Source organism: Theileria annulata, chromosome 1, assembly GCF_000003225.4.
Source record: "Theileria annulata chromosome 1, complete sequence, *** SEQUENCING IN PROGRESS ***".
Lineage (NCBI taxonomy): Eukaryota > Apicomplexa > Aconoidasida > Piroplasmida > Theileriidae > Theileria > Theileria annulata.
The window spans coordinates 2,025,505-2,046,574 of record NC_011129.2 but is presented as its reverse complement, the minus strand read 5'-3'; the positions used below and the strand labels follow the sequence as shown (position 1 = coordinate 2,046,574).

The following is a 21,070-nucleotide window of genomic DNA, read 5'->3' as shown; positions in this document are numbered from 1 at the left end:
TCGGATAGTACAAAAGATGGTGTTAAAATTTTCTTTGGGTTCATGGGGAATGAATGATGAAATTACACAATTTTTTACATAAAAAATGACAATTTAAATGAGCCGATTTATTTTTTATTTAATTTATTCTTATTTTATCCAGTATTTCATTATTTTTGTTATTATTCCTATTTAAAGAGTTTTAAATTTATGTTCAATTTTCTTTTTCATTTATTTATAACTATTCATTTAATTATTTAAAATTTCTACCCATAACTTCTGACTAAAATTCTAAAATATATATTCCTCAATGAATTATAAAATTGTAAGTAATCAGTCGACCCATTCAAACTGAAAAGGTGTAATGTGCAAGAATAATAATTAAATATTTTACATTCTTAAAATTCAAATTTAAAACAGTAGTAAAGAGTTCACAAAACCAAATCCAGCTCCAATTCCTCCTCCTGTTACAAATTCCGGTTTAGTTCTTGCTAGATAACCGACGAATTCATTGGCTTTACATTCAGAACCATCATATAATGCATAGTGATATATACCAAGTTCGGTCAGACTATTGTGACCCTTAACTTCAAATGACCCATTTTTCAAATTCTTTACAAACAAAGCTGGCTGTGAGGGTGTTTTAATCTTCTTCATTAGAACATACTGGCAAAGTTCCTCCCTGTTATTGAGAGCAGTTCTCAACTTTTCGGAAATTTCAGCTCCAAATGTACAGGCTGATCCACCCTCGCCGTTGCTTTTAAGTATGTAGTCTGAAGGGGTTTGAATTGCATCATTTACGACTTCTGAACTTGACTCCAATGATGGGTCAACCTGTAGAATTGTAGTCTGTTTAACAAGCTCGATATTGTCATTATTCCTTTTAACACCCTAAAGAGGATTAACTATATAGGTGGTACCTTAACTCTCTTGTTGTATAAAGCCACTAATCTTTCAATATTCTGGGGTTTACTGAAGTACATTTGAGCACGTTTGGTATTAACCAGTTGAGCCACACTTGTTGGAATTTTAATGGCGTCTGAAAACTCAAGAAATTTTCTCATTAGGACCCTTTCATCCGATTCCATAAGTTTTGGATCATAGTAATCCCTTGAATATACCGTACTGACCTCAAAACAATCAAGTTTGTTCAGATGGTTTGGGTCTGACTGTGAATTCATGATTACTACCAGTCGTCCAGGGTGAAGTTTATTGTTACAGTCATCATACTTTAGCAGTTTAACTGTACCGTCACTGTTGTGTTCCCACTCACTAACCAGCAAAAGAGTTTTTTTCTTCATCCAACAAATCATTTGTTTAGGACAAACGGTTTTCACATGAACCCCGTATCTATCAAACATATCATTTGCTATAAAATAGGTATCATAATAATTGTTGAGGTTGTCTCTGACCACCAGGAAAACACAGACTCTGTTTTTTCCAAATATGGGTTTATATTTATTAATGTACATTTTATGTGATTCATATATTGCATATGAGAAGCAAGTATCAGGGTTATTATATATGTGAAGTTTTTCCTTTTCCAACAAAAGTCTCTCTGCCTGTTCCTCTTCCAGGTCATTAACGTCAACAAGATTAGTCTTTAACAGCTTTTCATGAACCTTGTGCACCAGTTCCGAGTGATGTGATACCGAGGACGCTGTATTGTTACATTCAACCAATTTGAATTCCAATTGTTTGTTCTCTAAAATAAAATAATTGATAAGAAAGTACCCTTGGTATGGTTAGATGCAGAAAAGCTGCATAAACAATGATCATAATAACACGATTTACAAAATTCGTTTTCTTCTTGTGAGTTATTCTTTGAAAGACCGTCGATGTGTATAAAGTAATCCGATCTGCATACATACGTCCTGAGATCATCTTTAATATTTCGACCTCCAGTGCCATAAACTTCATTTGAAATCTCTAACAAATCTCTGACAAACTTATCATACTTCAAAAGTTGGCTAAATACATCATTTAGTAGCTCGAGGTCCATTGACATTTCATCCACTATCTCAACCAGAATCGTAGAGGCTAAACAACAATCCTGATAGCATTTTAGCGGAAAAGGTAGCGGGAATAAAACAAAATTTACCATGGTAAGAATGCCATCATAAGCCTCAAGTTGGTACTTTTCCGACGAGTTTTCTCCCAAGTCATTTATGAGTTCTATTTTTTGGATCATTCCTCCTTTAAACAACAGGTTCCTTGTAGCATCTACACATATTTCAAAGTTTCTCTCGTTCGGAAGGAGTGGATAGTCTGATGGAATCTTAATCTTGTCAGAGTTTTCCTCATTTTTACAGACAACGAGGCTCTTTAGGAGTTTGGTCAGTTCTGGAAGGAAAACTGGCATTAATACAGATTCAGCTATGATTAATATTTAAAACGTATCTCAAAATTTAAGATACAACTGCACATTCTATTTATTTATTTTCATATTATTTATTTTTGTTTTTTTTTACCAAAATGTGTATTCATTTTCTTATTCTTTTCTACCGTTATTGCTTATCAGGTTTATTTTTGTATACCCGCTTTGAGTGTTTTGACTGGGTGGGGTTTGTGGAATTGTCTCGCTCGCCACTTACGCAGTAGTCGTCGCATAACGCACCAATCTTTCGCCTTTTACTAAAGATTGCCGTGCGGCGTCTACATTTAATGCTATTTATCTAATTTTTTTGGCGCTCAGGCGCCTACAATAAAACTCAATCTTTCTAGATAATATTAATTAGATAATTATGTATATGTTTACATTTGTATTTTTACTTCATTAATATACATCTCTTTGTTCACCCTTTCAATTTAGTTCTTTAAAGTTAGAACATATACTTTCAGGATTCCTCACTATTCTGATATTGTTTAATCCATTTTAATTCCATTTTTTATAGTTCCCGGAATTTAGAAACCTGGCATTTCATATTTAAAATTTTGTATAAATTTAAATGTTAATTTGTGGTTCATATTGTAAAACTGAGGTTACACATAGTGAGATTCTGTTTCAAGAATTCAAGAAACAGCGTTTGTAGAGGATTCCAAAATGAGTAATTGGTTAATATAATGTAATATACTTATATATTAATATATAAAAATTTTTTAGAACAATGATGTCATTAAAGCTCCTTATTTTCCAGTCGATAAAAGAGAACAGTGGTGGATAGTCGTTGGGGATACTAAAGTTAATAAACTATATGGAATTAAAAGAACCTCTCTCACCGAAACTAATCTTAAGCTGGATATTGAAGCTCCCTCTATGAAGGGGAAACACGAACTTACTCTATACGTAGTCAGCGACTCATATGTATCAACAGACTACCAATATAAATTAGAACTAAATGTCGTATAAAATTTATCTATTGTATATAAATTTATATATATTTACTACATTAAATCTTAAAATTACATATTTTACAAAATCTTAAAATAAAATATCTTACAAACTGTTAAAATTGAAACCTTAAAATTACTATCTTACAAAACCTTAAAATATAATATTTTACAAATCCTTAAAATATAATATTTTACATTAACTGCATTAATATCAAACTCATATGAGATATTGAAATTTACCCATATTTCTTATATGCTCTTCACATATTGGTATTCCATACCAGGATAAGAATATACCTAATGGGACCATAATCTTCTCAGTATTAGTCATGGTCTCCATCATGTATCTGTTTAGATAATCAAGAACTGTATCCTGATAGTTATCAGAAGTCTTGTATCTTAGTTCATTAAGTTTATTAGTATAATCCTTAAGTGATTTATGTTCTGAAGATTTTATAGGTACGTGGATATCTTCTGGAGTCTCATAGACTTCTTCTGTATTCAGAATATTCAATTTCAAACTAGCTATAGTTTCCTTAATTGACTCAAATACATCTGAGTCACTGGATAGTTTTGACACTACAAGTTCGTGTGCAAATCTTACAGCCTTCTCACATTCCTCGGTATCACAATAGCCAAGTCTCATATTTAACCAATGATCACAGAACTTAGTGACTGAAACACTTGAAGACTTGGTTTGATTTGAGATCTGTTTGGTTACATTGCAGTTGGTTGTAGGAAGTGATAGACTGAGTCTCCTATTGTCACCAAAATACTCTCTTGTGAGCCTAGCCACCTTGTCTCTATCAAGTGGACACTTGATTAATTCTGGATATGGAAAGTAACAACTGCATTCTTCATCATCAGCATCATCTATATTGATATGAAGGTTCCTCATTATGAACTCCTGGTATTTGGTGAATTCACCAACATACTCCTCATTGAACTTGTTTCTTAGAACATCTCTCTGAATCGCAGTAAGTGGTACACCTATTGATTCTTCACCCAAACATTTGAGTGAGATGAGGTTAGACTCATAGTTGCCAAATAGTTGCCATAGCATCTGACAGTTATGGAACTGTGTTATGGGAACCTGTAGATTCCTAATAATATGATCCATCTCAAGAATACATGAGTATCTTCCATAAGTTAGAAGGAAGAAGTTATGACTCAGTAGTTTACCAAGTCTCCAAGCTAAATAACGTTCATTGCCACTAAAGTAACCATGATACTTATCAAACTCAGAACTATTCCTTATGGCTGCATATGATATAAAGTCAAGTATATTTTGTAGATCCATGGATTCTGGTGTTCCAATAGTTTCTAGGACCATATTCCTGATACATTCTATATTCTCACATGTCATCATTCTCTCCATATCAGTTGTCATATCCTTGTATGGATATACCTTATTCTTCATCAGACTTTGAGCTGGTATATGGTACGGATAATTCATACTGAATAGTGATACAATATCAGTCTTCAATGATCTTAGTAATTGAAAGAGAATGAGGAACTTGGATGTGTAACTTAGGTTACCAGTGATTCCACCAAAACTATCATCAACAAAACTCTCAATCTTAGTTAACCTATTACTATACTTCTCTAGAACATAAACAAAGTCATAGAGATGAACACAATACTTAACCACTAGGCTTATTAACATACCCATCAGAATAGTAATACTTATGAAGTATGACCAAGTATTATGATCTAAGTTTAACATCACTGATAGATCCCTAACTACAAAGTTCAAATAAAGTGATGATAGAAGTGAGAAGACAACTATGAATATGTAGAAAGCTACCTTTCTCCTCCTAGACTCCTGAACAGTCCTACTCTGCTCATCATAGATAGCATCTGTGAATGTGTCAGATATTGAGTCACTCTCAGACCATGACTTAAGATCTTGAATATCAGCTAACTCTGGATATTCAAATACTAGATGATGACTTGGATCTGGCATATCATCAAATAAACTATCGAGGCTTCCGATCCTACCAATGTTCCTAATGCTGTGACCTAGTCTATTATGAAGTACTTCTCTAAACCTATTAATGTTAGAATCTACCTTGATCAAATAAGCACCAAAGATATCAGGCTTGACAAATCTATCAAATCTAGTCCTTATGAATATGAACATGAACAATAAGATAATGACAATGAATACTCTGCTAAGTACAAACTTAAAGTATCCTGAACCAAAATGTGGATGAGGTCTATATACATCATCATAACCAAAATATTTAGGATTAATATGATCAAAATCACTACCATAGATCATGGAACTTGTAGAATCACTGATCCTAGAGTTCTTACTAGATTTAATCAAACTTTCAGAACTATTATTAATCATTTTTATTTTATCAGATGCTAACTGATTTAATTCCTCATGGTTAAATGATGAATTCATCAAGTCTAATATTCCAGTCTCTGTTAATTGGCAAGCTATTAGTTTTAACTTATTGGAAAATAACCTAATACAAACACATATTATTTTACAACACTTGCATTTGCACTTATCTGTACAACATTTTAAAGCTGTAGGTGATCCTTGATTTTTTATTGTCAACATGTATTGTTCTGAAATAAGAGTTGTGATAATCGTGATGTGTTTTTTTGTTTCAGATGAAACATGCTTATCTTTAATGAGAGAAAAGGATAACTCGGACCATTTTTGACAGAATGAAGTAAATTTAGAGGTTTTAACTTCTGTAATTGTTATTAATACAAGTGATTTAATAATTAAGGAATATTTATTAAAAGTTCCCAAAACTTTGCTTAGCCATAAATTTAATTCTATACTACTTTCTGATATTTTAATTTCATATCCAATATTAAAAGATGTTACACTATTAGTTTGGTTACCACTAGTTGATGAATTGTTTAGCCTTAATTTATGAGGGTTTAAATACATCATATTCAGGTCAGTTATCAAATTAGATAAATACTGAGTTGCCATTCGAATCTTCTCATTGTCAAAGGTAAAAACATCTTCCAAGAGCTGTGATATAAAAAGAATCATCGATATAAAGTAGGCATAGTACTGATCATCTGGACATCTGCAGAAGCATATACAGCAACATCTACAGCAAACACATGATGTACCATTATTGTTTGTTCGTTTACAGCATGATTGTTGGCAACTTTTCCTTTCTTTACAGCAACATTTGCAGTCAGCTTTAGGTTTTAGACAGGAGCAACATGGGACTTTTATACCATTGCAACAAGTGCAACTATTACTTTTATCAGAAGTACAACATGTTTTGTCACAATTGCACAGATACCTTTGTTGTAATAAAATTAAAATTTTGTAAGTGGCAGCAATGATTAAATAAATAAACTTTGCCATATCGATAGTGTGAGATGATAAATAAGTTTTTTTGTCAAACTTTCTTTTACTAGTGTTAAAAAAATCGAATAATATATCAACAAAATAACATGTGGATATCAGACGACTTGGTTTTAATCTATACTTAATTACTAAACAGAGACATTGATGTGTTAATTTACCTCTTACAGTGATATCATATAAAAGCAATGTATGAGGATTCAAACCAGTTAGCTGTGATTTATTAATCAGGTCTTGACGGGAAGGGAATGAACGATTTATAGGTTTAAGGCAACAGAAACAGCAACAATTATCAGCAAATTTTAGTATATGAAAAATTTCTTTACGAATTTCAAATAGCTTGTAAGATTTTGATATAGCAAATATGAATTCTTCCAGCTGATTGTGTGAAAACAAAGTCCATATAATGTCATTCAGATTTTTGGATAATATAGATACTGACTGCAAAATAATTGTAGGTCTCAGTGATTGATCAGATAATGAAGTATGTGAATCATCCTCAATTATGTCATGAGTCAAATCGAATAAAACAATGGACGTAGAATAGGCAGAACAACGTAAAAACTGTCTGCCTACAGATTCTATTGAAAACTTCAAGTATTTTATATTATATTTATTAGAGTATTTTAGTGTATTAGTATACGATTCGACAAATGCCAAACGACTTATAATTGTTTCTATACACTTTATATTATTAAAAATTGATATCCCTGACACTATGCTGTTAATAATAGATGATAAATCTTGAAATTTAACAATATACTCTTTGAGGCTAAGAAGAGAATTTATTAATATTAAATTTTGTTGTAAATTAGAATTAGTACATGCCAAAATAAGTTTTCGGTCATAACTAATTGCCAAACAAACTGTTATATTTTTTGTTGACATAACGCTTTGTATCAAAGTGTCAATTATTGTCAAATTTGTAATAAAACAATTTATAGCAAGTAGTTTGGGTTTAACACCCTTTATGGATTCCAATAACTTTGAAATACATTTAATTTGTTCTAAGCAAGGCAAAACAGTGTTAATGCAGACTAAATTCTTCATTATAATGGTGATAGCCTTTATAATCTGACATTTATTTCTAGTAGTTCGGCTTAAAATTGTGATCTTTACTATGCTATAACTTGATCTGGAAATTTGGCACTTAATCAAATTAAATAAAGCTACTATAGGTTTATAATATTTCAGACAACATGAAATAGAGTTAATTAATTTCTTATCATTTATTATATTTTCAAGACACTCTAATCGCTTAATCAAGCATTTGATTTTTTCTGAATTTTTTAAAGAAGATTCTAATATTCCGTGTTTAATTATGGTATTTAGAAAAGATTGTAAATTTTGGATTATATAAAAATAATAATTTAAATTATGAACAAGGTGCTCTATAGCTTGAAAATATTTTATTAATTTCTCAATACATATTAATTGATGAACTAGTAATTCTAAACACTTTAAAGTTTCTGTGTTAAGTTCAATGGAATCTTTCAAACATTTATTAATTTTTTGTATTCTTGTTTGAATACTGTCTATTTTGCAATAAACAGTTTTTAATCTTTGTAAAATACATTCTATCATTTTTAGATTACATATAAATGAATCCATATTTTCTGTACAAGTTATTTTAATCAAAAGCTGTTCTAAACAAGAGATGGTGCAGTGAATATCTCTTAAGCTTTCTACAATTGATTTAGCATCTTCAAAAGAAAATAGGACAGTGGAATAAGTTCGGAAATTGGCTATAACTGTCATTAAAGTTTGAATCAAATTAATTTTTTCATAAATTTTCTGCAAGTTCAAGATATTGCACCTTATATACTCTAATATACAAATATTATACTTAACAATTTTAGAGCATTCCAATATAAAGCTGAAGGTAATTATGTTTATTTTTGAAAGAAAACAAAGATTTTGAATCAAACAATCAATACATTTTATATATTCATCGAATTCTATACATTTAAACTTAATTATAAAACACTGAACCTTTTTTAGCTCATTAGTAAAACACTGAACCTTTTTAATATCACAACTTTTGCAATTTAAAAAACATGAAATTTTAATAAAAGCTTCTAAATTTTTTATAATACAATTTAAATTTTCAAATTTTTTCAATTTACACTGGAAAGATTGTAGCTTACATATTAAACATCTGACACATTTTAAATAATTAAGATATGATCCGATTAATGTAAAATTTTCTATTACAGAAATGAATAATTTCATATTTTGCATCAAATATTCAATATACTGAATACTAGAAATTAAATTATAGACGAAATGTAAATGAGTTGATAGACGATGAATATAATATAGATTATAATTCATTGAGAGAATTAGTTTTAAATTATTAACAATTGAAGTAGAACAAGAAACTATAATAGAACAAAAAGAAGAAAAGGAAAACGAAAGAAATAATTTATTATAAAGAATGGACAATCTTAAATAGCACAGGTAATAGTTGATATTTGATATAACAGAAGAGTAGTGATTACTATATCCAACAATTGAATTACCTATCATTGACATAAGTTCACTTTTATATTCATTCAGTAGGTATACTGTGGATTTCATTGGATCATTAGGATTAGTCTCAGATTCATCTGATGTATCTATTTGTGGTTTACACAATGATATGTCTGGATCATTATAGATGTTACGAATATCAATATCAGCTCCAGTATTAATATAGTGTGATAGTCTCCGAAGTGATACAAGAATCTGGTATGACCTAAGCAAGAGTTTTTTATCCTCATTCTCAACATGATCCCAGCCATTATCAAAGTAAGGATATGATACTTCTGATGGAACTGATATATCATTTGGAACCATAGATACTGAATCAGCATAATATCCAAGTGTGTAGTTAGAATATGGAGTTGTTGATACAGGTGTCTTCCTAAGATCTTCATCATCGATCTGTATATATCCATCAGTATATAAGATGTTGAATATTGATGCATTAAGTAATTTTATGGTCCTGATACAGCTATAGAGTATATCTCTGTGCATCAGTATCATTATGGAAATAAGAAACAATGAGAATAATAGTCTATGAAATAGTGTGAATTTATGGAACTCGGAATGGATCCTAGTAGTGTATGGAATTAATGTCATGATTAGAGGATTGATGATCCAGGCTACAACCAATAACTCTATATCAAAGAAGTTAAACATAGTCTTCTTAAGTCTTCTAAAAGATATCATACGAAATGGCATCAATGTATATTCAGTTACTGATGCATTTGAAAATGTAAGTGTAAGGAATATACTGGCCATAACTGATATTGAGAACATGAGCATCATTATTCTACACATGTCAACTGAGGACATGATAGGATCCTTTTCAGAAAATGTATCTACAGATAAACTAATCCTCACCACAAATAAGAGGATAGGTGATCCGAGAAAAAATCCAACCAGGAACATAATTACCCTATAGTATACTAATGATCCATATGGACCAATAGCATTCAAGTGCTTAGTTCTATCTCTATTAGCTTTCTGAGTGTTATAATCTCCGTTACTTTTCTCAGAGTTCTCATCTTTCTCATCTTTCTTAGAGTTCTCATCTGGTGACTTGGTTTCAGTTGGTTTTGTAGAATTGGTCATTGGATCAAATAGGAAGAATATGAAGTTACACATCAGAATATGTGTTATGAGTGATATTATGCTGATGGATATAATTAACAACTTACCATACTGAGTGAATCCAAACAAGTAAGAGCATGTTCCAAACACAAGATATGTTAGTGTCAGAATCCAAGACCACACTATACATGAGATCTTACCAATTGGTCCAATGACAAGTGTAAATATGAAGCCAATCACACCATACATTAGAACAACCTGTTTACTAAAATAATAAGCATCATCTGAAAAGAATCTCTGGATACGAAATAAACCAGATAACATGAAATAATCCATCTCACATAATACATAAACTAAAGTAAGTGATAGACCAACCAGAAAATATGTAAAACAACCTACAGAGATGATAAACCAATCATGGTAGAGACTAGAGTAACGATTAGTCCTACTAGTATCTACATGAACCTTATATCCAGCCACTTTCATCCCTTGTTGTTATTTGATGGTAGTTATTAGAGTCATTAGGGATTGAGTTTTGGATTCATTCATTTAAATTGTTAAAATAGAGCTTGGTAGTATCAAGTTACATCTCTTTCTGATGTCAATGTATATTTTGGGATATTTTACATTAATTGATATCTTTTAATCAACAATTTTATCATAATATAACTTGCGATACTATTAAGTGGTTATCAATTTCATAACCAACCAATCGATACTCGTTACCCATGATATTTAACATTTGTTAATATTGCTTCTATTTGAGTTATCTTTACATTTAGTATGAAATTATAATCTCATTCACAGACCCCATAGCTATTTACTAATTAATTTAATATCAGATTCATTAATCATGTCATATTAAGATCTGGTTCCATATTACGAGAATTGTTATTTGCCTTTGAATTACCAAAATATAATAAAATGTGTATTACACGAACACAGATATTGCTAATCAATCGAACTAAAACCTATATCAAGATCCTCAAATATATAGTCTACTAATTATACACTATCCAATTAAGCAATAATCCAAAGTATCTTATATGAAATTGTATATTAAGAATTGATCTTATATTCTAACTTCTTCGGTGTTTTTATCTCTTCCTTAAATTATCTTGACGTGAATTTGAATTCATATTATTTATATCTATCTGTTTATTCATCCCATACCCAATTTTTATCTGTTTGTCTTTTTTAATTATTTATTATAATTATAACTTTGTATATATATAATATTAATTTAACAATAATATTATTTAATTTATATTTTCTCCCATCATAAAACCATATAATTACATAAATAAATATAAAAATACAAGTTCTATACCTATTTCCCCATATAAATCATCTAAACCATAATAAAACTCCTCAACCAAACGACCATACTGGTTCCTCTATATCTAAACTGCTATCTAAATACAAGTTGTTTAATGAATTGAACAGTGTGTTGTTTGTATATGAAGGTTTTAGTCAAGATGAGATTGAATTGGTAGAGAGTCTGTTTACAAACGATACTAGATACAGAGTCTTGATAGTCACCAGTCAAGTGTTATGGAACCTTAACATTAAGTGTCCATACGTCATTGTTGCAGACGTTAATTCAAGTTACACTAATCGTCCTCTGGTTCAAAATTATTATACTCAATATGATCTTCAGTACATATTATCTCTGGCAAATCCTACATCAAATTATAACAAATCAGATCAAGATGGGGATGAGGATCTTGAGTGTATATTTTTGTTGGAGAATAATAAGAAAGAGGAGGTTAAGAGGATGCTCTATGACTCAGCTGTATTGGAGAGTAATCTTGAATTGAGTTTGGAAGAAGCACTTAATAATGAAATTGTAAGAGGACTTATAAAAACTCCTCAAGAGGCAATTGCCAAGAGTATAGAAATAGAATAAATAAAGATAGATATAAATAATATGAATTCAATTTCATTGGTTAATATAATTTCGTTATTAGGAAAATAATAAGAAAATCAGAATATATGATCAATTTGTTAATATGCAATTTCATATAAGATACTTTGGATTATTGTTTGATTGGATAAAGTATAATTAGCAGACTGTATGCTTGAGGATAATGATATAAGTTTTAGTTTGATTGATTAGTGATATCTGTGTTTGTGTAATACACATTTTCTTACATTTTGGTAATTCAAAGGTAAATAACAATTCTCATAATATAGAACTAGATCTTCATATGACATGATTAATGAATCTGATATTAAATTAATTGTTAAATAGCTATGGGGTCTGTGATTGAGATTATAATTTCATACTAAATGTAAAGATAACTCAAATAGAAGCAATATTAACAAATGTTAAATATCATGGGTAACCAGTATCGATTAGTTGGTTGTGAAATTGATAACCACTTAATAGTATCGCAAGTTATATTATGATAAAATTGTTGATTAAAAGATATCAATTAATGTAAAATATCCCAAAATATACATTGACATCAGAAAGAGATGTAACTTGATACTACCAAGCTCTATTTTAACAATTTAAATGAATGAATCCAAAACTCAATCCCTAATGACTCTAATAACTACCATCAAATAACAACAAGGGATGAAAGTGGCTGGATATAAGGTTCATGTAGATACTAGTAGGACTAATCGTTACTCTAGTCTCTACCATGATTGGTTTATCATCTCTGTAGGTTGTTTTACATATTTTCTGGTTGGTCTATCACTTACTTTAGTTTATGTATTATGTGAGATGGATTATTTCATGTTATCTGGTTTATTTCGTATCCAGAGATTCTTTTCAGATGATGCTTATTATTTTAGTAAACAGGTTGTTCTAATGTATGGTGTGATTGGCTTCATATTTACACTTGTCATTGGACCAATTGGTAAGATCTCATGTATAGTGTGGTCTTGGATTCTGACACTAACATATCTTGTGTTTGGAACATGCTCTTACTTGTTTGGATTCACTCAGTATGGTAAGTTGTTAATTATATCCATCAGCATAATATCACTCATAACACATATTCTGATGTGTAACTTCATATTCTTCCTATTTGATCCAATGACCAATTCTACAAAACCAACTGAAACCAAGTCACCAGATGAGAACTCTAAGAAAGATGAGAAAGATGAGAACTCTGAGAAAAGTAACGGAGATTATAACACTCAGAAAGCTAATAGAGATAGAACTAAGCACTTGAATGCTATTGGTCCATATGGATCATTAGTATACTATAGGGTAATTATGTTCCTGGTTGGATTTTTTCTCGGATCACCTATCCTCTTATTTGTGGTGAGGATTAGTTTATCTGTAGATACATTTTCTGAAAAGGATCCTATCATGTCCTCAGTTGACATGTGTAGAATAATGATGCTCATGTTCTCAATATCAGTTATGGCCAGTATATTCCTTACACTTACATTTTCAAATGCATCAGTAACTGAATATACATTGATGCCATTTCGTATGATATCTTTTAGAAGACTTAAGAAGACTATGTTTAACTTCTTTGATATAGAGTTATTGGTTGTAGCCTGGATCATCAATCCTCTAATCATGACATTAATTCCATACACTACTAGGATCCATTCCGAGTTCCATAAATTCACACTATTTCATAGACTATTATTCTCATTGTTTCTTATTTCCATAATGATACTGATGCACAGAGATATACTCTATAGCTGTATCAGGACCATAAAATTACTTAATGCATCAATATTCAACATCTTATATACTGATGGATATATACAGATCGATGATGAAGATCTTAGGAAGACACCTGTATCAACAACTCCATATTCTAACTACACACTTGGATATTATGCTGATTCAGTATCTATGGTTCCAAATGATATATCAGTTCCATCAGAAGTATCATATCCTTACTTTGATAATGGCTGGGATCATGTTGAGAATGAGGATAAAAAACTCTTGCTTAGGTCATACCAGATTCTTGTATCACTTCGGAGACTATCACACTATATTAATACTGGAGCTGATATTGATATTCGTAACATCTATAATGATCCAGACATATCATTGTGTAAACCACAAATAGATACATCAGATGAATCTGAGACTAATCCTAATGATCCAATGAAATCCACAGTATACCTACTGAATGAATATAAAAGTGAACTTATGTCAATGATAGGTAATTCAATTGTTGGATATAGTAATCACTACTCTTCTGTTATATCAAATATCAACTATTACCTGTGCTATTTAAGATTGTCCATTCTTTATAATAAATTATTTCTTTCGTTTTCCTTTTCTTCTTTTTGTTCTATTATAGTTTCTTGTTCTACTTCAATTGTTAATAATTTAAAACTAATTCTCTCAATGAATTATAATCTATATTATATTCATCGTCTATCAACTCATTTACATTTCGTCTATAATTTAATTTCTAGTATTCAGTATATTGAATATTTGATGCAAAATATGAAATTATTCATTTCTGTAATAGAAAATTTTACATTAATCGGATCATATCTTAATTATTTAAAATGTGTCAGATGTTTAATATGTAAGCTACAATCTTTCCAGTGTAAATTGAAAAAATTTGAAAATTTAAATTGTATTATAAAAAATTTAGAAGCTTTTATTAAAATTTCATGTTTTTTAAATTGCAAAAGTTGTGATATTAAAAAGGTTCAGTGTTTTACTAATGAGCTAAAAAAGGTTCAGTGTTTTATAATTAAGTTTAAATGTATAGAATTCGATGAATATATAAAATGTATTGATTGTTTGATTCAAAATCTTTGTTTTCTTTCAAAAATAAACATAATTACCTTCAGCTTTATATTGGAATGCTCTAAAATTGTTAAGTATAATATTTGTATATTAGAGTATATAAGGTGCAATATCTTGAACTTGCAGAAAATTTATGAAAAAATTAATTTGATTCAAACTTTAATGACAGTTATAGCCAATTTCCGAACTTATTCCACTGTCCTATTTTCTTTTGAAGATGCTAAATCAATTGTAGAAAGCTTAAGAGATATTCACTGCACCATCTCTTGTTTAGAACAGCTTTTGATTAAAATAACTTGTACAGAAAATATGGATTCATTTATATGTAATCTAAAAATGATAGAATGTATTTTACAAAGATTAAAAACTGTTTATTGCAAAATAGACAGTATTCAAACAAGAATACAAAAAATTAATAAATGTTTGAAAGATTCCATTGAACTTAACACAGAAACTTTAAAGTGTTTAGAATTACTAGTTCATCAATTAATATGTATTGAGAAATTAATAAAATATTTTCAAGCTATAGAGCACCTTGTTCATAATTTAAATTATTATTTTTATATAATCCAAAATTTACAATCTTTTCTAAATACCATAATTAAACACGGAATATTAGAATCTTCTTTAAAAAATTCAGAAAAAATCAAATGCTTGATTAAGCGATTAGAGTGTCTTGAAAATATAATAAATGATAAGAAATTAATTAACTCTATTTCATGTTGTCTGAAATATTATAAACCTATAGTAGCTTTATTTAATTTGATTAAGTGCCAAATTTCCAGATCAAGTTATAGCATAGTAAAGATCACAATTTTAAGCCGAACTACTAGAAATAAATGTCAGATTATAAAGGCTATCACCATTATAATGAAGAATTTAGTCTGCATTAACACTGTTTTGCCTTGCTTAGAACAAATTAAATGTATTTCAAAGTTATTGGAATCCATAAAGGGTGTTAAACCCAAACTACTTGCTATAAATTGTTTTATTACAAATTTGACAATAATTGACACTTTGATACAAAGCGTTATGTCAACAAAAAATATAACAGTTTGTTTGGCAATTAGTTATGACCGAAAACTTATTTTGGCATGTACTAATTCTAATTTACAACAAAATTTAATATTAATAAATTCTCTTCTTAGCCTCAAAGAGTATATTGTTAAATTTCAAGATTTATCATCTATTATTAACAGCATAGTGTCAGGGATATCAATTTTTAATAATATAAAGTGTATAGAAACAATTATAAGTCGTTTGGCATTTGTCGAATCGTATACTAATACACTAAAATACTCTAATAAATATAATATAAAATACTTGAAGTTTTCAATAGAATCTGTAGGCAGACAGTTTTTACGTTGTTCTGCCTATTCTACGTCCATTGTTTTATTCGATTTGACTCATGACATAATTGAGGATGATTCACATACTTCATTATCTGATCAATCACTGAGACCTACAATTATTTTGCAGTCAGTATCTATATTATCCAAAAATCTGAATGACATTATATGGACTTTGTTTTCACACAATCAGCTGGAAGAATTCATATTTGCTATATCAAAATCTTACAAGCTATTTGAAATTCGTAAAGAAATTTTTCATATACTAAAATTTGCTGATAATTGTTGCTGTTTCTGTTGCCTTAAACCTATAAATCGTTCATTCCCTTCCCGTCAAGACCTGATTAATAAATCACAGCTAACTGGTTTGAATCCTCATACATTGCTTTTATATGATATCACTGTAAGAGGTAAATTAACACATCAATGTCTCTGTTTAGTAATTAAGTATAGATTAAAACCAAGTCGTCTGATATCCACATGTTATTTTGTTGATATATTATTCGATTTTTTTAACACTAGTAAAAGAAAGTTTGACAAAAAAACTTATTTATCATCTCACACTATCGATATGGCAAAGTTTATTTATTTAATCATTGCTGCCACTTACAAAATTTTAATTTTATTACAACAAAGGTATCTGTGCAATTGTGACAAAACATGTTGTACTTCTGATAAAAGTAATAGTTGCACTTGTTGCAATGGTATAAAAGTCCCATGTTGCTCCTGTCTAAAACCTAAAGCTGACTGCAAATGTTGCTGTAAAGAAAGGAAAAGTTGCCAACAATCATGCTGTAAACGAACAAACAATAATGGTACATCATGTGTTTGCTGTAGATGTTGCTGTATATGCTTCTGCAGATGTCCAGATGATCAGTACTATGCCTACTTTATATCGATGATTCTTTTTATATCACAGCTCTTGGAAGATGTTTTTACCTTTGACAATGAGAAGATTCGAATGGCAACTCAGTATTTATCTAATTTGATAACTGACCTGAATATGATGTATTTAAACCCTCATAAATTAAGGCTAAACAATTCATCAACTAGTGGTAACCAAACTAATAGTGTAACATCTTTTAATATTGGATATGAAATTAAAATATCAGAAAGTAGTATAGAATTAAATTTATGGCTAAGCAAAGTTTTGGGAACTTTTAATAAATATTCCTTAATTATTAAATCACTTGTATTAATAACAATTACAGAAGTTAAAACCTCTAAATTTACTTCATTCTGTCAAAAATGGTCCGAGTTATCCTTTTCTCTCATTAAAGATAAGCATGTTTCATCTGAAACAAAAAAACACATCACGATTATCACAACTCTTATTTCAGAACAATACATGTTGACAATAAAAAATCAAGGATCACCTACAGCTTTAAAATGTTGTACAGATAAGTGCAAATGCAAGTGTTGTAAAATAATATGTGTTTGTATTAGGTTATTTTCCAATAAGTTAAAACTAATAGCTTGCCAATTAACAGAGACTGGAATATTAGACTTGATGAATTCATCATTTAACCATGAGGAATTAAATCAGTTAGCATCTGATAAAATAAAAATGATTAATAATAGTTCTGAAAGTTTGATTAAATCTAGTAAGAACTCTAGGATCAGTGATTCTACAAGTTCCATGATCTATGGTAGTGATTTTGATCATATTAATCCTAAATATTTTGGTTATGATGATGTATATAGACCTCATCCACATTTTGGTTCAGGATACTTTAAGTTTGTACTTAGCAGAGTATTCATTGTCATTATCTTATTGTTCATGTTCATATTCATAAGGACTAGATTTGATAGATTTGTCAAGCCTGATATCTTTGGTGCTTATTTGATCAAGGTAGATTCTAACATTAATAGGTTTAGAGAAGTACTTCATAATAGACTAGGTCACAGCATTAGGAACATTGGTAGGATCGGAAGCCTCGATAGTTTATTTGATGATATGCCAGATCCAAGTCATCATCTAGTATTTGAATATCCAGAGTTAGCTGACATTCAAGATCTTAAGTCATGGTCTGAGAGTGACTCAATATCTGACACATTCACAGATGCTATCTATGATGAGCAGAGTAGGACTGTTCAGGAGTCTAGGAGGAGAAAGGTAGCTTTCTACATATTCATAGTTGTCTTCTCACTTCTATCATCACTTTATTTGAACTTTGTAGTTAGGGATCTATCAGTGATGTTAAACTTAGATCATAATACTTGGTCATACTTCATAAGTATTACTATTCTGATGGGTATGTTAATAAGCCTAGTGGTTAAGTATTGTGTTCATCTCTATGACTTTGTTTATGTTCTAGAGAAGTATAGTAATAGGTTAACTAAGATTGAGAGTTTTGTTGATGATAGTTTTGGTGGAATCACTGGTAACCTAAGTTACACATCCAAGTTCCTCATTCTCTTTCAATTACTAAGATCATTGAAGACTGATATTGTATCACTATTCAGTATGAATTATCCGTACCATATACCAGCTCAAAGTCTGATGAAGAATAAGGTATATCCATACAAGGATATGACAACTGATATGGAGAGAATGATGACATGTGAGAATATAGAATGTATCAGGAATATGGTCCTAGAAATTATTGGAACACCAGAATCCATGGATCTACAAAATATACTTGACTTTATATCATATGCAGCCATAAGGAATAGTTCTGAGTTTGATAAGTATCATGGTTACTTTAGTGGCAATGAACGTTATTTAGCTTGGAGACTTGGTAAGCTACTAAGTCATAACTTCTTCCTTCTAACTTATGGAAGATACTCATGTATTCTTGAGATGGATCATATTATTAGGAATCTACAGGTTCCCATAACACAGTTCCATAACTGTCAGATGCTATGGCAACTATTTGGCAACTATGAGTCTAACCTCATCTCACTCAAATGTTTGGGTGAAGAATCAATAGGTGTACCACTTACTGCGATTCAGAGAGATGTTCTAAGAAACAAGTTCAATGAGGAGTATGTTGGTGAATTCACCAAATACCAGGAGTTCATAATGAGGAACCTTCATATCAATATAGATGATGCTGATGATGAAGAATGCAGTTGTTACTTTCCATATCCAGAATTAATCAAGTGTCCACTTGATAGAGACAAGGTGGCTAGGCTCACAAGAGAGTATTTTGGTGACAATAGGAGACTCAGTCTATCACTTCCTACAACCAACTGCAATGTAACCAAACAGATCTCAAATCAAACCAAGTCTTCAAGTGTTTCAGTCACTAAGTTCTGTGATCATTGGTTAAATATGAGACTTGGCTATTGTGATACCGAGGAATGTGAGAAGGCTGTAAGATTTGCACACGAACTTGTAGTGTCAAAACTATCCAGTGACTCAGATGTATTTGAGTCAATTAAGGAAACTATAGCTAGTTTGAAATTGAATATTCTGAATACAGAAGAAGTCTATGAGACTCCAGAAGATATCCACGTACCTATAAAATCTTCAGAACATAAATCACTTAAGGATTATACTAATAAACTTAATGAACTAAGATACAAGACTTCTGATAACTATCAGGATACAGTTCTTGATTATCTAAACAGATACATGATGGAGACCATGACTAATACTGAGAAGATTATGGTCCCATTAGGTATATTCTTATCCTGGTATGGAATACCAATATGTGAAGAGCATATAAGAAATATGGGTAAATTTCAATATCTCATATGAGTTTGATATTAATGCAGTTAATGTAAAATATTATATTTTAAGGATTTGTAAAATATTATATTTTAAGGTTTTGTAAGATAGTAATTTTAAGGTTTCAATTTTAACAGTTTGTAAGATATTTTATTTTAAGATTTTGTAAAATATGTAATTTTAAGATTTAATGTAGTAAATATATATAAATTTATATACAATAGATAAATTTTATACGACATTTAGTTCTAATTTATATTGGTAGTCTGTTGATACATATGAGTCGCTGACTACGTATAGAGTAAGTTCGTGTTTCCCCTTATTAGAAGGAGCTTCAATATCCAGCTTAACATTAGTTTCGTTCAAAGAGGTTCTTTTGATTCCGTATAGTTTATTAACCTTAGTATCCCCAACTACTATCCACCACTGTTCCCTTTTATCGACTGGAAAATAAGGAGCTTTAATGACATCATTGTTCTAAAAAATTTTTATATATTAATATATAAGTATATTACATTATATTAACCAATTACTCATTTTGGAATCCTCTACAAACGCTGTTTCTTGAATTCTTGAAACAGAATCTCACTATATGTAACCTCAGTTTTACAATATGAACCACAAATTAACATTTAAATTTATACAAAATTTTAAATATGAAATGCCAGGTTTCTAAATTCCGGGAACTATAAAAAATGGAATTAAAATGGATTAAACAATATCAGAATAGTGAGGAATCCTGAAAGTATATGTTCTAACTTTAAAGAACTAAATTGAAAGGGTGAACAAAGAGATGTATATTAATGAAGTAAAAATACAAATGTAAACATATACATAATTATCTAATTAATATTATCTAGAAAGATTGAGTTTATTATTGTAGGCGCCTGAGCGCCAAAAAAATTAGATAAATAGCATTAAATGTAGACGCCGCACGGCAATCTTTAGTAAAAGGCGAAAGATTGGTGCGTTATGCGACGACTACTGCGTAAGTGGCGAGCGAGACAATTCCACAAACCCCACCCAGTCAAAACACT

The 21,070-nt window shown here is 30.0% G+C and overlaps 3 protein-coding genes across 3 annotated transcripts, besides 27 other annotated features; 1 reads left to right on the top strand and 2 right to left on the bottom strand.

Annotated features, from left to right (window-relative positions):
* Positions 1-390: 390 nt before the first annotated feature.
* Positions 391-2,341, bottom strand: TA19700 (glutathione synthetase, putative; the record flags this gene model as incomplete). The annotated part of the gene is made up of 3 exons (XM_949370.1): positions 391-870; positions 900-1,684; positions 1,714-2,341. The coding sequence occupies 3 exons, from the start codon at positions 2,339-2,341 to the stop codon at positions 391-393; spliced, it is 1,893 nt and encodes a 630-aa protein (XP_954463.1).
* Positions 2,342-2,571: 230 nt separating this feature from the next.
* Positions 2,572-2,680: a sequence feature (U5; Rfam:RF00020).
* Positions 2,681-3,529: 849 nt separating this feature from the next.
* TA21515 (uncharacterized protein) lies at positions 3,530-10,747 on the bottom strand (the record flags this gene model as incomplete). The annotated part of the gene is made up of 1 exon (XM_949369.1): positions 3,530-10,747. The coding sequence occupies one exon, from the start codon at positions 10,745-10,747 to the stop codon at positions 3,530-3,532; it is 7,218 nt and encodes a 2,405-aa protein (XP_954462.1).
* Positions 4,940-5,008: a sequence feature (12 probable transmembrane helices predicted for TA21515 by TMHMM2.0 at aa 25-47, 77-96, 101-123, 129-151, 210-232, 259-281, 302-324, 339-361, 554-576, 1751-1769, 1877-1899 and 1914-1936).
* Positions 5,051-5,119: a sequence feature (12 probable transmembrane helices predicted for TA21515 by TMHMM2.0 at aa 25-47, 77-96, 101-123, 129-151, 210-232, 259-281, 302-324, 339-361, 554-576, 1751-1769, 1877-1899 and 1914-1936).
* Positions 5,441-5,497: a sequence feature (12 probable transmembrane helices predicted for TA21515 by TMHMM2.0 at aa 25-47, 77-96, 101-123, 129-151, 210-232, 259-281, 302-324, 339-361, 554-576, 1751-1769, 1877-1899 and 1914-1936).
* Positions 9,020-9,088: a sequence feature (12 probable transmembrane helices predicted for TA21515 by TMHMM2.0 at aa 25-47, 77-96, 101-123, 129-151, 210-232, 259-281, 302-324, 339-361, 554-576, 1751-1769, 1877-1899 and 1914-1936).
* Positions 9,665-9,733: a sequence feature (12 probable transmembrane helices predicted for TA21515 by TMHMM2.0 at aa 25-47, 77-96, 101-123, 129-151, 210-232, 259-281, 302-324, 339-361, 554-576, 1751-1769, 1877-1899 and 1914-1936).
* Positions 9,776-9,844: a sequence feature (12 probable transmembrane helices predicted for TA21515 by TMHMM2.0 at aa 25-47, 77-96, 101-123, 129-151, 210-232, 259-281, 302-324, 339-361, 554-576, 1751-1769, 1877-1899 and 1914-1936).
* Positions 9,905-9,973: a sequence feature (12 probable transmembrane helices predicted for TA21515 by TMHMM2.0 at aa 25-47, 77-96, 101-123, 129-151, 210-232, 259-281, 302-324, 339-361, 554-576, 1751-1769, 1877-1899 and 1914-1936).
* Positions 10,052-10,120: a sequence feature (12 probable transmembrane helices predicted for TA21515 by TMHMM2.0 at aa 25-47, 77-96, 101-123, 129-151, 210-232, 259-281, 302-324, 339-361, 554-576, 1751-1769, 1877-1899 and 1914-1936).
* Positions 10,295-10,363: a sequence feature (12 probable transmembrane helices predicted for TA21515 by TMHMM2.0 at aa 25-47, 77-96, 101-123, 129-151, 210-232, 259-281, 302-324, 339-361, 554-576, 1751-1769, 1877-1899 and 1914-1936).
* Positions 10,379-10,447: a sequence feature (12 probable transmembrane helices predicted for TA21515 by TMHMM2.0 at aa 25-47, 77-96, 101-123, 129-151, 210-232, 259-281, 302-324, 339-361, 554-576, 1751-1769, 1877-1899 and 1914-1936).
* Positions 10,460-10,519: a sequence feature (12 probable transmembrane helices predicted for TA21515 by TMHMM2.0 at aa 25-47, 77-96, 101-123, 129-151, 210-232, 259-281, 302-324, 339-361, 554-576, 1751-1769, 1877-1899 and 1914-1936).
* Positions 10,601-10,747: a sequence feature (Signal anchor predicted for TA21515 by SignalP 2.0 HMM (Signal peptide probability 0.000, signal anchor probability 0.985) with cleavage site probability 0.000 between residues 49 and 50).
* Positions 10,607-10,675: a sequence feature (12 probable transmembrane helices predicted for TA21515 by TMHMM2.0 at aa 25-47, 77-96, 101-123, 129-151, 210-232, 259-281, 302-324, 339-361, 554-576, 1751-1769, 1877-1899 and 1914-1936).
* Positions 10,748-12,845: 2,098 nt separating the features above from the next.
* Positions 12,846-12,992: a sequence feature (Signal anchor predicted for TA21510 by SignalP 2.0 HMM (Signal peptide probability 0.000, signal anchor probability 0.985) with cleavage site probability 0.000 between residues 49 and 50).
* TA21510 (uncharacterized protein) lies at positions 12,846-20,063 on the top strand (the record flags this gene model as incomplete). The annotated part of the gene is made up of 1 exon (XM_949368.1): positions 12,846-20,063. One exon carries the CDS (start codon positions 12,846-12,848, stop codon positions 20,061-20,063), a length of 7,218 nt encoding a protein of 2,405 aa, XP_954461.1.
* Positions 12,918-12,986: a sequence feature (12 probable transmembrane helices predicted for TA21510 by TMHMM2.0 at aa 25-47, 77-96, 101-123, 129-151, 210-232, 259-281, 302-324, 339-361, 554-576, 1751-1769, 1877-1899 and 1914-1936).
* Positions 13,074-13,133: a sequence feature (12 probable transmembrane helices predicted for TA21510 by TMHMM2.0 at aa 25-47, 77-96, 101-123, 129-151, 210-232, 259-281, 302-324, 339-361, 554-576, 1751-1769, 1877-1899 and 1914-1936).
* Positions 13,146-13,214: a sequence feature (12 probable transmembrane helices predicted for TA21510 by TMHMM2.0 at aa 25-47, 77-96, 101-123, 129-151, 210-232, 259-281, 302-324, 339-361, 554-576, 1751-1769, 1877-1899 and 1914-1936).
* Positions 13,230-13,298: a sequence feature (12 probable transmembrane helices predicted for TA21510 by TMHMM2.0 at aa 25-47, 77-96, 101-123, 129-151, 210-232, 259-281, 302-324, 339-361, 554-576, 1751-1769, 1877-1899 and 1914-1936).
* Positions 13,473-13,541: a sequence feature (12 probable transmembrane helices predicted for TA21510 by TMHMM2.0 at aa 25-47, 77-96, 101-123, 129-151, 210-232, 259-281, 302-324, 339-361, 554-576, 1751-1769, 1877-1899 and 1914-1936).
* Positions 13,620-13,688: a sequence feature (12 probable transmembrane helices predicted for TA21510 by TMHMM2.0 at aa 25-47, 77-96, 101-123, 129-151, 210-232, 259-281, 302-324, 339-361, 554-576, 1751-1769, 1877-1899 and 1914-1936).
* Positions 13,749-13,817: a sequence feature (12 probable transmembrane helices predicted for TA21510 by TMHMM2.0 at aa 25-47, 77-96, 101-123, 129-151, 210-232, 259-281, 302-324, 339-361, 554-576, 1751-1769, 1877-1899 and 1914-1936).
* Positions 13,860-13,928: a sequence feature (12 probable transmembrane helices predicted for TA21510 by TMHMM2.0 at aa 25-47, 77-96, 101-123, 129-151, 210-232, 259-281, 302-324, 339-361, 554-576, 1751-1769, 1877-1899 and 1914-1936).
* Positions 14,505-14,573: a sequence feature (12 probable transmembrane helices predicted for TA21510 by TMHMM2.0 at aa 25-47, 77-96, 101-123, 129-151, 210-232, 259-281, 302-324, 339-361, 554-576, 1751-1769, 1877-1899 and 1914-1936).
* Positions 18,096-18,152: a sequence feature (12 probable transmembrane helices predicted for TA21510 by TMHMM2.0 at aa 25-47, 77-96, 101-123, 129-151, 210-232, 259-281, 302-324, 339-361, 554-576, 1751-1769, 1877-1899 and 1914-1936).
* Positions 18,474-18,542: a sequence feature (12 probable transmembrane helices predicted for TA21510 by TMHMM2.0 at aa 25-47, 77-96, 101-123, 129-151, 210-232, 259-281, 302-324, 339-361, 554-576, 1751-1769, 1877-1899 and 1914-1936).
* Positions 18,585-18,653: a sequence feature (12 probable transmembrane helices predicted for TA21510 by TMHMM2.0 at aa 25-47, 77-96, 101-123, 129-151, 210-232, 259-281, 302-324, 339-361, 554-576, 1751-1769, 1877-1899 and 1914-1936).
* Positions 20,064-21,070: the final 1,007 nt, after the last annotated feature.